The sequence below is a fragment of the Gallinula chloropus genome, assembly GCF_964237585.1.
Source record: "Gallinula chloropus genome assembly, chromosome: Z".
In the NCBI taxonomy this organism is placed as follows: Eukaryota; Metazoa; Chordata; class Aves; order Gruiformes; family Rallidae; genus Gallinula; species Gallinula chloropus.
In genome coordinates, this window is record NC_140089.1 from 18,554,826 (window position 1) to 18,570,876 (window position 16,051).

Sequence of the window (16,051 nt, forward strand, 5' to 3'; positions counted from 1 at the left end):
GACCCGCCGGCCGCCCGGCGCGTGCGCAGTGCGGTGCGTGCCGGGAGCGGCGGGCGCGGGCGTGCCAGGCCGTAGCGGGGAGGCGGTGATTGGCCAACCTCTTTCCGCCTCCTGTTCCTATTGGCTGTCTGCCCAACCCCCTCCGACTTAGCTCCTGTCGGGGCGGGACTTCCGGGGTGGGGCGGTGCTGGCTCAAAAGCGCCCGGATGCAGGACCGGCTCGGAACTTTCCAGAAAAGTCGGGATCGGAGCTGGCCGAGTAGCTGCCGCGGGGTGCGGGACCGCCCGCCGCTCAGGGGCCGCCCTCCGCCATGGTGAAGGAGACGACCTACTACGATGTGCTGGGCGTGAAGCCCAACGTCTCCGCCGAGGAGCTGAAGAAGGCCTACAGAAAGCTGGCGCTGAAGTACCACCCCAAAAAGAACCCCAGTGAGGGCGAGAAGGTCGGTGGCGGGACGGGGCTGCGGGGCCGCCGCGCTGGCGTGGGGCCGGTGGGGACGGGCTGGGGGGAGGGTTTGGCGGGAGCGCGGCCGGAGGCAGCCGGGCGGGGGGGGGGCGGGGGGGGGGGGGGGGGGGAGGGAGGGAAGGGAAGGGTCGCTGGCGTGCGGCTCGGGGCTTTCCGGGGCCCGCGTGTCCCATGCGCGATGTGGGTCTCTCGCAGTTCAAGCAGATTTCCCAAGCTTACGAGGTACTATCGGACCCGAAGAAGAGGGACCTGTATGACAAAGGAGGCGAGCAGGCCATCAAGGAGGGTGGCTCTGGCGGCGGCTTCGGGTCACCCATGGACGTATTCGATATGTTCTTTGGCGGCGGTGGGAGGATGCAGAGGGAGAGGCGAGGTAATGTGCCGTCTTCTGCCGCTTTCCAGGACTTCACCGTGCGATTGCTCTGGTGGACGGGATGAGCCTCTGATTATAGGGCTGTAGATACCAGACTTTAAGTAGCGTTAAAAAGAAGTTACAGGCTCGATCTTAAAATCTGAGAAAGCGTGGTCCCTAGCCCATAAAACGTGAAACGAGCAGGGAAGGGCATTTGTTCTGTACTGTGGTAGTTTGGTCTCTTGTGCTTTGTTTAATGTTAATGTCTAACCAGCTTTTGCATTTGGAAAGCTTTTAGCCCAGCATAAGCCCAGCTGCTAATAGACTGAGTGGGAGATAGAACAGCGACGTGCCTTAACATTATTTTTAAAGCAGCTACTCTTTTGTAGAGTCTAGGTGCAATTCTACTCTTTAATTGCAAGTAACTATATCTAAGTAAGGCAGTCTAATCAAACTCAGCACGCGAAACTTTTTTGTTTTCCTGTACTGTTCTGTGGATTCGAGTTCAAGCTGCAGTAAAATAGTGCTCAGAAATTAAAAGTCCAGACTGATTGCACTGGGACAGACTCGAGTGTTAATTAAACTGGTTAAGAGTAGTGCAGGCCCGTCACTGCTTAGTGTGGACCTGGTGATAAAGGGGGAAGTAAAAAGAGTTCGTGTCAGAACGTTAAATATGCTTTCACAAAATTAAGCCTGTAGTGGATAAAGTTCTAATTAATTCCCGAGTGTAAAAAAAGTTGCTCAATTCAGTTTCCAGGAAGTCCCCTGGTGAGAGGAAGAAAATGCTGACTCTAGACAATGTCTTCCAATTCCTTGGAGACGTGTTTAGTTACTTTGGTGAAACTGAAGCCTTGCCATTGTAAAACGCATGTCTTAAGGCTTTTAGGGTTTTTTCTTTTTTAATTGGCTGTGCTTTCCCAGAAGAATCTCTTGACTGACTTTAAAAGAGAAGTGTTACTGATGAAGCCATTAGACTTATTACCTGATTTGACATCAGCTAGGAAAGTTCTACTGATTAATATCAAGAAAGCAAGATAAAAGAGGATGTTAAAGCTTGGAGACGTGGTTTGTCATGACTTGAGCATAGTGACATGGAAAGTGCGCTTTCAAACTTGAGTAAATACCTGTTATCTCTTACAGGAAAAAATGTGGTCCATCAGTTGTCAGTAAGTTTAGAAGATATGTACAACGGTGCAACGAGGAAGCTTGCACTGCAGAAGAATGTCATCTGTGACAAATGTGAAGGTACCCGAAACCAGTCACAAGTTGCTTCTAAAGCTTTCCCTGGGGGGGGGGGGGGTCTGGCAGTGTGTGACCACCCATCCCCAACTTTGACTCTCCTTAGGTCGTGGTGGTAAGAAAGGTGCAGTGGAGTGCTGTCCGAATTGCAGAGGAACAGGCATGCAGATCAGAATTCACCAGATCGGGCCGGGGATGGTGCAGCAAATCCAGTCCGTGTGCATGGAGTGCCAGGGGCACGGGGAGCGCATCAGCCCCAAGGACCGCTGTAAGAGCTGCACTGGAAGAAAGATCGTTAGAGAGAAGAAGATACTAGAGGTTCACATCGACAAAGGTGAGGTCTCTTGCTAAGATGAGGTGCTGACTGACTTTGCAGCACTAAAGCAGCAGCTTTAACACGTGCATGGTGTTGATTTGGTGAGTAATGCCACTGAGTACGTACATAGTAAAGTTGTGGGCTGTTGGCTTTAAAAAGTAGAAAGCTTGTTTTTATAGAGGATTGATTGCTTCTGTGTTGGCATCCAGTACCTGTGCAGGTAACTAAGGATGAATTCTGAAGCTTGCAGTACAGTGAGCACCATCGCTGGTGGGTCAGCTGACCCAGTGCGTTTTCCCTGCCTGTAGGGAAACCCTGCAGACTCCGATCACTTCTACTGTGTTTCAGTGTGAAGGGGAACCAGGTCTGCTATAGCAATGGGGTGCAGAGACAGTGCTAAGCCTCTCATGCTTAGAGCTCTGTTTGCTACGCAACCCTGACAGTGCTGTTGGGTGCAAGTACTCTTTGCCTGCCAAAATACACCACCACAGTGTTGAGTGACAGATGCACCTCTGTTGAGAAGGCTGCTCAAAAGCTGGCAGAAGTCTTTGGAGTAGCGTGGCTTGTAAGATGCAGCAAGCTGACAAGCACGTGGCTCCAACAGACTTGCACTTTGTTATCACATGCAGCTGTTGTGTGCGTGCAAGCACACCTTATGCAATGCCTGGATTGGTTTTTAACAGAAATATGAGTGTTGCTAGGGATGTGTTGCAGTCATTTTAGACATTTTAGGGGAAAGACTCTGGTCTAGCATGAAGCGGCTGGAATTTACGGTAGTGTTAATGTGGGTGTGAAATGCATTTCTTACATGACAGTTGCAGTCCTAGGGAGAAGGTTTCTTGTACTCAGCGTGCACTGAGCTCATGTTTCATAAGTAGCTCTGCCACATATATGTATAAGAACTGCAGAAGCTGATTGGTCAATAACTGTAACGTAATTTGTATGCAGTGATTCTGGGTTCTTTGTTGCTAATCTTTTACTTAAGGACTTTATCTTGGTAGGTAGCCCTTTTGCACTACAATTAAACTTAATGGTGTTGCAACATACTTCACAACAATCTGTTGGGCATGGGGATTTGAAAAAAATGATAAATGCTTCAAGTCTCACAGTACCACCTTGTGCCTATAAAAATATTTCTTATGGGTGCTTTCTACTTCAAAAGACTTTTAAAAACCTCGTTTGTCTCTTTTTCTCCAACAGGAATGAAGGATGGTCAGAAAATAACATTCCATGGTGAAGGGGACCAAGAGCCAGGACTCGAGCCAGGCGACATTATCATTGTCTTGGATCAAAAAGACCACTCTGTATTTACAAGGTAAAAACTCCTGAGATGTACTTGCCCACGTGCTTCCTTGGTTACCACTGCTGGAAGCTGGTTTATCTGATGGAAGTATCAGTGGATAGGGTCATATGTGATGAGTCATCCCCTGTGAGCTTGTTTGAGTGTCTGGAGTAGCACTTGAGGTGCTCAGGAATCCTGGTGCAACTAGTCAGAGTCACTCTTGTTCTTCTGTGAGCTTTGGTGGTGGAAGGGGATGGAAGGCAAACAAACACAGTTACAACTGTTAAGAGTTTGAAAGATTTAAGTTTTAAGAGATCTCAAAATACTGAGATTTTGTTTAACAGATGTGACTTGTGATTATTTTCTTGCTATTCCTATGATAGCATTCCATCACTTTGCTCAGAAAATGACAATTTCATGTAGGCAGCTCTTCACTGCCCATTTGGCTTCGAGGCACAGAAGAGTTACAGTGTTCACTTTGCCTGGGGCTCTCACTTGTGACAGACCAGCTGAATGGAGTGTGCACCCTTCAGACCAAAGGTGGCTTCCCACACTTCATCCTGCCTGAGTGAACTGGGCAGGGCTGTCAGTCCCTGTCCCGTCTGTCCTTGCAGAAGCAACAGTGACTCCAGCAGCATTGAGTATGTCTCCTTGTTTCAGGTTACTGTTTATGGAATGAGCCTGTCCCCGGTGCATTCTAGCCCAGCTAAAATGGACACTGGTCATCTTGCAGAAATGTGTCTCAATGCTTCTGTTCAGAGCAGTAACTAGGGAATCAGCTGGAAGAGAGAAAGCTCCTGTCCAAACACCAGCCACTGACATAGTACTTGTAATAGGAATGGTGAGTCAGAGGTTCTTGGGAAACCTGCAGCTGGTCAGCCTGCCTGGCCTGTGCAGTGCTGAGCTCTGGAAGCTGCTGCCAGAAACTCTGTGCTGAGGAGCACTGAGCTCAGAGGTTAAAAATCAGTTCTGTTCGCTTTGGATAAACTTACTCAGCTGATTTTTTATCTTCACGTGAAACCAGATACCTAATCAGCTGTGCCAAAGCACCAGTCTGGGCCAAAGTATTTGCATGGTTACCTGTGACTTGAAGTCACAACTCTGCCAGCTTATTTTTGTCCACTGCTTTTCAGTTCTAGTGTCCTTAGGCAACCCTTGATATTACTGGTCTTGTGGGGTTATGCTGAGGTCATGTTGCTCTGGGACAAGTGGAATGCTACCCCTCTCCCATCACAGACTTAACTTTCCAGGCAAGTCTCCGTCCAGAGACCTTTGAAACAGATTGAGTGAAATTACTTAAGTTCTTTGCAAAGGCTGGAGGACTGGAACATACTGAAGTCAGAATAGGCAATCAAAACTACATTATCTCTTCCAAATACGTTTTGGTGCTTTCTAGAAAGTACTGTCTTCATAACCCATTGCATGTGCAGACTTCCCACAAATCTAGCTGATGCCCTTGAGAATTAAACTACATAAAGGGAATATTTATCCCAGTTGTAATGTTGAGGAGGTTGAGGTAAGGGGTACCTTTTTGCAGAACTGGGAAGTGATGAACTGAAACTGAATGCAAGTGAGCCCTGTGGTATTCACGTCACTTCAGTAAATGCTGCTACATGTTGTAGAAGTTGACCAGTAATGGCTCACAGCTGTTTAATTGTCCACACTTCTAGCACTGGAGTTGGGTATGATCCGAAGTAGTTTCTCCTTCTCTCACTGTGACTCTTTTTGATTGGTTCCGTCGTAGACGAGGTGAAGACCTTTTTCTGTCAATGGATATTCAGCTGGTTGAAGCACTGTGTGGCTTTCAAAAGCCTATCACAACGCTGGACAACAGAACTATTATTATTACCTCCCATCCTGGTAAGTGTTGGACTGCTTTCTGCTGGAACTCCAAGCATACAGGGAATGTAAGCTGGATGTTTAAAGGAACAGGAGCACATCCCATCTTGATGTAGAAGAGATGTGTACTGGTATCAAGCTGTTTTCCCAAGTCTTTGCAGTACAAATCTTTAAACCAAACAGGGTTTTTGGGTAGCAGTCAGCAGTAACTTTCTTTTTGCGTGATATAGTAACAGAACTTACCTCATGGACATACTTGTATCCTGAGGAAGCCTCATGAGAATTGAAGGTCGTGGGTCTCTGAAAACCACTTTTTCAGCCTTGGAACTGATGGACCACTTGATAAATTTGTAAGTATGCTTCCCAAAGGAAGCATAACATAGTTACAAGAATGTAATAAACATGTCAGTGTGCTTTCCTACTCAGAAGTTACCAGGCAGTAAGTCCCTGTTAGACTACAGCATTGGCTACAATAACCACAGTGTGTAGAAGGTTACATAAATATTGGGAGTTAAAACTAAAGCTGCTTCTGTTGCCTGCACAGATCACTTCATTCTTTGTTTTTTGGGGTTTTGTTTTGTGTTTTAGGCCAGGTTGTCAAGCATGGGGCTGTCAAGTCGGTGTTGAATGAAGGTATGCCAATTTATCGCAGACCATATGAGAAAGGACGCCTGATCATAGAGTTCAGGGTAAGTGGGTCAACTTTCTTGGCACAATTCAGCACTGAATGTCCATCCAAAATTTAAGCTCTAAGCATTGTCTCTATCAGGAAGAGATACCAGTTATCTGATGTCTGGGTTTGGTATTTGTTTCAGTGGTGAAGGACATGTAGTCCATCAAACAGAATTGCAGTTCAGAGCAAAGACAAAACTTGAGTAACACTCTGCTGAGAGTACATGAAGTACTTGAGATCAGTGACCTGCCCTGACTGGAGAAAAGGAGTAGGCTCAAAATGCTAACTTCTTCAATAGAGAGAATCTAATGGTGAAATTTTGGATAAGACTTGGCTAAGTTGCCAGAGTTAGAAGGTTACTGCTTGCAGGCATTAAAGGATAGCCTTGTGACAGATTTTTATCTTCTTTTCTTTTGAAGTATTGTGTTTAAGTCCTGTGTGATGACAAAGCTGACTTTGGCAGATACTGACCTGTAGTGGGATTGAAAAAAGCCAATTCAGGCAGATGTGTGTAACCCCAGTTCTTGGTGATTTCAGGTGAACTTCCCAGAGAGTGACTTCCTCTCCCCAGATAAGCTGTCTTTACTTGAAAAACTGCTACCTGTAAGGCAGGAAATAGAAGAAACTGAGGAAATGGAAGAAGTGGACCTAGTGGACTTTGATCCATCTCAAAAAAGAAAACACCACTATAATGGAGAAGTCTATGAAGAGGATGAGCATCACCCTAGAGGTGGTGTTCAGTGTCAGACATCATAAATGGGCCAGTGAATAACTTGTGATGTTTGTTTTGTATGCATTAGTGGATGAGTGAAGGACTACAAGCAGTTCACCCTCACTTACTGCTATTTGTTGTTCTATCCAGCCATAGTCGTTTATAAGAGCATAAAGAAATAAATTAAGTAATTAAACAGACTTTGCAATTTGTATAAAGCTCCAGGATGCAAGCTCAAATGAAGGTGATTGTCCTTCACCCTTGGTCAACAGAACTCCCTTACATGCTCGTCTTTTGTTCAGAGCCTTGTAATTTCTGTATGTGCAATTACCCAGGCTTAAACTAAGGTTCTGTTGTGTTCTTTTTAGGAATTCTAGGTCTTACACTCTGTTAATTAACCAAGTATGCACAAGTACTTCTAACTCTTGGTAAGATATAGTTAAGTTTTGTACCGTTAGGATAACATGATAATGTTTTGGGCTTGTACTGGTGTTTGTTAAATGGGGATCGGTTGTCAATGCAACCACATAGTTCATGAAGCTGACGAGGATGCGGTCAATCTTCACAGGCCTGTTAAAGCCAAGCAATCCACAAGCTTTCTGAAGCTACTGCACTTAAGGTCAAATAATCCTTCCCTCCGCCAGCCTTAGTCCTTGGATCTAGATGTGAAGCTTGCTTTGGTCCATCGCTGACTGCTGTTTGGCTGCTGTCCTGTGCCACGCTGCGTATAGAGCCAGTGGTTGCTTGGCTGCCGCAGGAGCTTCCTTCACTACCACGCATGAGTAGAATCCTACGGGCTTGATCGGTGCACATACGTCGGCTTGCTGGCACGTGAAGCTTGACTTCCTCCTTGGTTGGTGACATCAGATACCTCTCAGGGGTACGTTGTGGAGAGCAGCAGCAGCCCTGTTGATGGGCGCAGAAGAGAAACTGTCAGTGAATGCAACCAACTGCTGCATCAAAGAAGTTCTGAAATTAATGTATTGTGTGCATTATTTCAAGCTGACTCTTGAAAATTCTGTATGAATGTTCTAATTATTGTAGATGAAGCATTTCCAATATAATTACAAAATTGTTCCTTGCCTCTTTTCTTAGAGCAGATGTTGGCTTAAAGATACCACCCCCTTCATTTTAGGCTGTTCTTTGCAGAAAAATCTTAGCAAGAAACTTCTTTCAGAAAATATGCTGAGAGGACAGGTCCAGATTTAACCTCTAGTCTGGTAGTTTAGTCTTGCTCTGCCATCTGGCTGGGGCTAGAGCTGATGGTTTTCATCCTGCTTTCAAGCAAAAGCATCATGAAGATAACTTGGTTTTCCTGGAAATAGCTGCTACCCTAAATGTGTAGTACCTTCAACATCTATAAACTGAAAGTCTTATAAAACAGCTCTAGTTCTGGTGTGAAGGGTTTTATTTTGTAAGAGTGGGTGGTACCAGGGGTTTTGTACCTCAGATGTAGCTCCTGGCTGGGTACCTACAGAACAGTGGCCCCCTGTGTGTTCTGCTTAAATAAAGAACAAAAGCCTCTCTCAGCAGGAATAAAACTCTGTAGGCAAAGTGTTTTTACAAATTCTTGTGTGAGCTCTGTCAGCAGGGCAGCTTGGCTGAAGCAGTCCTTACCTCTGGCCAGGCCTGGGACTTCTGCACAGCTGCCTTGGGACCAGGCAGGGCTGAAACGTGTTACTTGTTTGCAGCTCAGGGAGCACCCTTGGGGATCTTTTCCTTAACCACCCACTCAAAACAGCCGGGGCACTTCAGGGTCAGTGAGGTGCCTCAAGGATGACAAAAAGGCATTACTGTTACTTCAGATGATACTTCATCTGGAAAACTTTCACAGTCTCTTGTACCTTGGGCACCCTGGCTTTCCTTTCCCCGCACCTGTAGCTGCAGCAGCACAGGTGAGGTAATGTTTCTGATCTTGACTTGCTCTCAAGACCACAGTGGCCAATTCTGCTTGATGCTTGAGGATCCTACAGCAAGTCTAGGGGCTGGGTGGGGTCTGGCTTCCAGGGAGGTGGCTGACCAGAAGCCTTGGCAGAGCAGCTCAGTGTGAGCTGCTGGTGCTAACACAGGAGTGGCTGCAGAAGTGCCACCAGTTTAGTGTTCTGCTTTGAACTGAGCTTGAGACTGACAGGAAAATGTCCCCCCAAAAGCTACACTGGTAGCAGTAGAGTAAGCCTTCAGCAAAAAGTACTACCAAATGAAGGCGGGGTAGTGAGGGGGGACCCAGCCCTAAGACCATCAAGCAAGATACTGACAGTATGTGGCCTTTTCCCAGCTTAGATCTGTGGTGTTCTGGGTGTCACACAGCCACAGCAAGCAGCAAAACACATCCTGAGACACCACAAAACAAAGACAGTTGTTTTCTGATTTCTTGTTGCTCTGTGGGATGGAGTTTCCCATGTTGGGGAATTGACTGAATGGAAAGCTGTAGAAATTGACCTCAGAGTAGCACAAAACAGCTACTTTGTAACTACCAGTGTCGTAATTGACTTACCAACAGCCTGAGTCATTTGCAATTGCTTTTGTGATTCAGCTTTGCCACCAAATCAAGCTTACAGTCTAGTCTATTACAATGATTCTTTCCACCATGTGCCAGCCATGCAGGGCTTGTTTTTTTCCCCCAGAAATTTAGCAGCTCCGCTATTCCACTGTTTTGCTGTGAAACAATGCCCACTGCAGACTCATTTAAGAGCCTGCTCTCGTTTTTGCTTCTGCCTGCAAGGCTTCAGGGCCCTAACTGTTCTGTCCTCTCCTCGCCCCATGCTTTGCCTACCTGCTACCCAGCAGCAGCACAAGAAGTGTGCTCAGCCCAGATGTGTAAGTTTGCTTTGGACTTGCATCATGACCCAAGGTCAAGCAAGCAACTGGCCCTACAGTTTTTTTATTAGCAGTTTCACCTGGGAAGACGTGTTCCTGTTACCACTTGTGACTGCTCTGCTGGACCGTGTACTCACCAACAAGGGGCTTGCTGGGACAAGGTGACCCACTGAATGGACAAGGGGAAAGCTGGGGATGTGGTCTGTCTGGACTTCAGTAAAGCCTTTGACACGGTTTCTCACAGCATTCTGACTGAGAAACTGGCTGCCACTGGCCTGGACAGGTGGACCCTCAGCTGGGTTAAAAACTGGCTGGATGGCCGGGCCCAAAGGGTGGTGGTGAATGGAACAAATCCAGCTGGAGGCCGGTCACGAGTGGCGTCCCCCAGGGCTCAGTCCTGGGTCTGGTCTTGTTCAACATCTTTATCAATGACCTCAATGAAGGGATTGAATGTTCCCTCAGTAAGTCTGCAGATGACACTAATCTAGGAGGAAATGTTGATCTGCCTGAGGGTAGGGAGGCTCTTCAAAAGCTGCCCAGGGAGGTGGTTGAGTCACCATCCCTGGACGTGTTTAAAAGATGGGTAGATGACTGTGACTGTGAAGGTCAAAGGCAGCCTTGGCTTCAGTGGGCACGAGATGTTGGAGTTCAGAATCCTGAGAGGAAGGAGAATAAAAAGCAAGATCTCAACCCTGGACTTCATGAGAGCAGGCTTGGTCTCTTCAGACATCTGCTGAGAAGCATCCCATGGGATAAGGCCCTGGCATGAAAACGAGCCCCAGAAAGGTTTTTAATACAGCTCAGCTCCTCCTGCTCAAAAGGGGTCCATATCAGCAAATACAAAGGCAAAAATGCCAGGAGGTATGTGTGGGTGAAAAAGGAACCCCTGGCCAAACACAAAAAGGAAGCATCCACAGGGTGCAACCAAGGACATGTAAGTTGTGAGGAACACTTGTCCAACGATCCAAGGAATAAAATCATAAAAGCTACAGTTCAAGTAGAGTTGAATCAGGTCAGGAATGTCAAAGGTACGAGGTTGTCTATACATACACAGCTGGGAAAGACTAGAGAAAATGTGAGCCTGTTGCTGAATGAGATGGGGCACCTGGTTACACAGGACTTGGAAAAGGTTGAGGTACTGAATGCCTCCTTTGCCTCGGTACTAGCCACACTGGCCTTCAGGAATCACAGGCCCTGAAGACCAAGAGGAATGTCTGGAATGAGAAAGATGCATGCTTGGTGGAAGAGGATCAGGTCAGGGGAGACTTAAGCAAACTGGACATACGTAAGTCCATGGGCCCACAAAGGTTGTTGGCATGTGTCATGACAAGGCCACTCTCAATAACCTCTGATCTATCACAGCAGTTATCAATCAAGACCAGTGGAAAACAAATGGCACTTCTGTTTTCAGGTAGAGCAAGAACTAAAGTTCTGTCACCCTCATCTTGATCCCTTGGGAAGGTGATAGAGGTTTCCAATCTTGGAAACCATTTCCAGGCACATCAACAAGAACATCATCAGTAGTAGTCAGCATGGGTTCACCAAGGGAAAGTCTGACCAATCTGATAAACTTTTGCAATTAAGTGACTTGCCTGGTGCATACTGTCTAACTGGACATCAGTAAGGCAATGACTGACATAGAATCATAGCATGGTATGGGTTGGAAGGAACCCCAAGGATCACAGAGTTCCAACCCCCCTGTTACAGGCAGGGACACCAACCCCCAGCCTGTATCTACACGAGGTTGCTCAGGGCCCCATCCACCTCCAGGGACAGGGCATCCACCACCTCTCTGGGCAGCCTGTTCCAGCACCACACCACTCTCTCTGTAAAAAGCTTCCCCCTAATATCTAATCTAAACCTTCCTTCCTTTAGCTTTAAGCCATTCCCCCTTGTCCTGCCATTATCTACCCTTTTAAAAAGTGGATTCCCCTCCTGTTTGTATGTTCCCTTCAGGCACTGGAAGGCTGCAATGAGGTCCCCCCGCAGCCTTCTCTTCTCCAGGCTGAACAAGCCCAGCTCTCGCAGCCTCCCTTCATAGGGGAGGTGCTCCAGCCCTCTAATCATCTTTGTGGCCTCCTCTGAACCCTCTCCAACAGTTCCACATCTTTCTTGTATTGGGGGCCCCAGATCTGGACACAGTACTCCAGATGGGGCCTCACGAGGGCAGAGTAGAGAGGGACAATCACCTCCCTGTCCCTGATGGCCACCCCTCCTCTGATGGAGCCCAGGATACCATTGGCCTTGCGAGCTGCAGAGCACACTGCTGGCTCATGTCAAGCTTCTCATTCACCATAAGATCCTCCTACAGAAGCTGCTCATATGTGGGATGGATGAGCGGTGAGGTGGACTGAAAACCTGCTGAATGGCCAAGCCCAGAGGGTCGGTGGTCAGTGGCACGAAGTCTATCTGGAGGCCAGTGCCTGGCAGTGTAACCCAGGGACAAAAGCTGGGTCCAGTCCTGTCCAGTATCTTAATGATCTGGACGATGGGGCAGAGTGTGCCCCTCAGCACATGTACAGATGACAAAGAAGTGGGAGAAGTTGTGTTACAAGAGCTGGAAAGCAGCTTTGCAGAAAAGGACCTTGTCCTCCTGATGGACACCAATTTGAACATGAGCCAGAAACACGTCCCTGTTGGAAAGAAAACTAATGGCATCCAGCCTGCTAACAGGTTGACAGAGATGACCCTTCCCCTCTACTCAGCCCTACTGAGGTTACACCTGGACTATTCAGTCCAGTTTTGGGCACACTTATGCAAGAGATATACAAGAGGGATGTGGACATACTGGAGAGAGTCCAGCAAAGGCCACAAGGATAGGGAGGGACTGGAGCATCTCCCCTGTGAGAGAGGCTGAGAGAGCGGTGGCTGTTCAGCCTGGGGAAGAGAGGGCTCAGAGGGGATCTCATCAATGTCTACACATGCCAGAAGGGAGGGTCTAAAGAACACCATGCCAGGCTCCTTCCAGTGTTGCCCAGTGACAAGAGCAGAGGCAGTGGGCACAAACTGAAGCACAGGAGGTTTCCTGAACACCAGGAAACGCTTCTTCCCTGTGAAGGTGACTGAGCACAGGTTGCCCAGAGCAGTGGTGGAGTCTCCAACCCTTCCAACCTCAGACATCCTGTCACTCTGAGAGCAAAACTAGAAAGAACACTTATTTGTGAATTCAGCTTACAAAGCTTCTAATTTGGGAAGACAGGAAAGGCTCACGCCTGCTTCCAGACAAGCAAAGGCCATTTCCTGCCCAGCAAAGCAGTAACAGTATCAGAAGAATTTGTTAGTACACAGGGAGCAGTTTTAAAGGCTAAAAGAGGCACAAAGAAACTGAGGAAGCTTCATTACCTCATTTCATACTGCAAGCAGCATCGGTTAAAGGTAAAATTGTTATCCTCCCTTCCCTTCAGCACTATTCATCTTTGGGGGGTTGGACTTGATTTCTTGAGGTCCCTTCCACCCCTACAGCTCTGTTTGACACAATTCTTTGATCTTCTGTCTTTCTCCATAGCAAGCCAAAGAATTCCCACACACAGTTCCTACTCTACCCCAAAACAAAGCTTTTAGCCACCCTTCCCCTTAGGATTCACCTAAAACCTATGTTTTTCCCCCTGACAAACAGAACCAAGTTTGCTCAGTCTCTCACAAGTCACCACGACCCAGTAGGTCACAGTGTTTATTTACAGCCATCCAGCGAACACACATTGGACCCCACGTCACCAACAGGAATTGGAGGTGAAGTGACCGTGTCTTAAGGACAACCACAACCCATGCAGACACCACACAGAAAGTGAAGGAAAGCTGTACTTTAAGAGGATTTATAACTGACATGTAGCACCACCCTTGATCTGCCTGAGGGTAGGGAGGCTCTTCAGAGGGATCTGAACAGACTGGACCGATGGGCTGAGACCAATGAGATGAAGTTTAACAATGCCAAGTGTAGAGTCCTGCACATGGGACATAACAACCCCATGCAGCGCTACAGGCTTGGGGGAGGTTGGCTGGAGAGCTGTCAGGAAGAGAAGGGGTGCTGGTTGACAGCAGGCTGAATATGAGCCAGCAGTGTGCCCAGGTGGCCAAGGAGGCCAATGGCATCTTGGCTTGTATCAAAACCAGTGTGGCCAGTAGGTCTAGGGAGGTAATTGGGCCCCTGTACTTGGCCTTGGTGAATCCACACCTTGAGTCCTGTGTGCAGTTCTGGGCTCCCCCCATGAAAAGGACATTGAGGTCCTTGAGCAAATGCAGAGAAGGGCAACCAGGCTGGTGAAGAGGCTGGAGGGCAAATCATATGAGGAACGGCTGAGTGAGCTGGGGCTGTTTATCTTGAAGAAGAGGAGGCTGAGGGGAGAGTCACCACCTATAACTACCTGAAGGGAGGTTGTAGAGAGGTGGGCGATGGTCTCTTCAGCCAGGTGACAGAAGATAGGACAAGGGGAAATGGCATGAAGCTGTGCCAGGGCAGGTTCAGATTGGACATTAGAAAAAAAATTTTTACTGAAAGAGTTGTCAGGGCCTGGACCAGGCTGCCCAGGGAGGGGGTTGAGTCACCTTCCCTGCATGTGTTCAAAAAAAGGGTTGATGAGGTACTTAGGGATATGGTTTAGCATAGGATGGGAATGGTTGGACTTGGTGATCTTCAAAGGTCTCTTCCAACCTTGTGATTCTGTGATTATCCTTTATGTCCCTTGACAGCTTCACTTCCAAGTGGGCTTTAGCCTTCCTAGTCACATCCCTACGGGCTCTGACAACATTCCTATGTTCTTCCCAGGTGCTCAGACCCTGTTTCCACAATTCATAGACCTTCTGCTTCCCTTTGAGTTTACTCATTAACTCCCTGCTCATCCAAGCAGGTCTTCTGCCTCTCTTTCCCGATTTCTTGCTCAAAGGGATGCACCGATTCTGGGCTTGGAAGAAGCACTGTTTAAATGCCACCCAGGTCTCACAGGCTCCCTTACCTGCTAACAGTGTAGCCCACGGGACAGCTCCTATTAGGTTGCAGGAGAAATCAAAGTTTGCTCTTCTAAAGTTCAGGGTAGCTATCCTACTTTTTGGCTTGTTTCTTCCACTCAGGATCTTGAACTCGACCATTTCAGGGTTGCTTTGTTGCAAGCTGCCCTCGACCTTCACTTCCCCAACAAGTCTCTCCTTGTTGGTAAAAACAATGTCCAGTACCCATCCTCCCTTTGTAGGTTTCTGCACCATCTGTAGCAGGAAATTGTCTTCTACACACTGCAGAAATTGTCTGGACTGCGTACGACTGGCCCTGTTGCTTGCCCAGCAAATATCTGGGTAATTGAAGTCCCCCATAAGGACCAGCGCCTGGGATCTCGAGGCTACTTCTAGCTGCTTGTAGAATGCACTATCAACTCGCTCCTCCTCATCAGGGGGCCTGTAGTACACACCCACAACGGTGCCTGACCCTTGATTCTGACCCACAAGCTCTCAATTGATGTTTCATCCTTTCCCAGGTGGACTTCAATACATTCCAGCTGCTCTCTCTCATAAAGAGCAACTCCTCCACCTCACCTCTCTAGCCTGTCTTTCCTAAAAAGCACACAGCCATCCATGACAGCGTGCCAGTCATCCAGGCCGTCCCACCACATCTCTGTGATTGCAGTGAGATCGTGGCCCTGTGACTGCACGAAGATCTCTGACTCTTCCTGTTTATTACCCATGCAGCGCACATTCGTATATGGGCACTTCAGGGGGGCAGCAGATGCAGGTATCCTCCACAAATCGCAGGGAGATTTCCAACAGGGGATGGGCAATGGAGGCTCCACTGAGGAGTCCTCAGGGCAATCCACAGTATTTTCCCTGCTATCACGTGGAACAACATCCCCAAGCCCGTCCCTGTGCCGTTGGCATTTACCTTTGTCATGTCTCCCAAACACTTGCCTGACCCCAGCAGCCTTCGTGGTGTCCCCTTCCCCCTTCCTAACTGGTTTAAAGCTCGCTCAGTGAGCCCTCTGCCTGGTGCAGGCCATGTTAATCTGTGGTCTCAGAGACTGTCAGTAGGTGAGACAGTTCCCTGGGTGTTGAGAGACAGAACTTACCTGCCCGGCCACAGGAGCTCACAGGGTCAGCACTGCGCATGCGCTGACCTCCGCTCTCTGCGTCTCTTGAAGGTTTTTCAAGGCGATGGGCGGTGTTGGGCCGCTGTTGCCCTGGCAACGCCTGCGCCACGTCAGCCTCTCTTGCAAGAGAGCTACCGCTTCCTGCCGGGTGTCTCCGCTTCACAGGAGCTCCTCCTGGCAGGGCTCCAAACGCTCCTGCAGCTCACCATCTATCGCTACGGCTCTGGCTGTGCCGGTTCCGAGCAGTCGACCTCGTAGAGGGCTGGTGGTGGAACCAGCGCAGGGCTG

At 48.2% G+C, this 16,051-nt stretch overlaps 1 protein-coding gene across 1 annotated transcript; it reads left to right on the forward strand.

Annotated features, from left to right (window-relative positions):
- The first annotated feature begins 238 nt into the window (after positions 1–238).
- Positions 239–7,977, forward strand: DNAJA1 (DnaJ heat shock protein family (Hsp40) member A1). Its single transcript, XM_084277981.1, has 8 exons — positions 239–442; positions 661–838; positions 1,958–2,062; positions 2,163–2,390; positions 3,573–3,687; positions 5,399–5,514; positions 6,082–6,182; positions 6,704–7,977. The coding sequence occupies exons 1-8, from the start codon at positions 311–313 to the stop codon at positions 6,920–6,922; spliced, it is 1,194 nt and encodes a 397-aa protein (XP_084134107.1). The 5' UTR covers positions 239–310; the 3' UTR covers positions 6,923–7,977.
- The last annotated feature ends 8,074 nt before the right edge of the window (positions 7,978–16,051 follow it).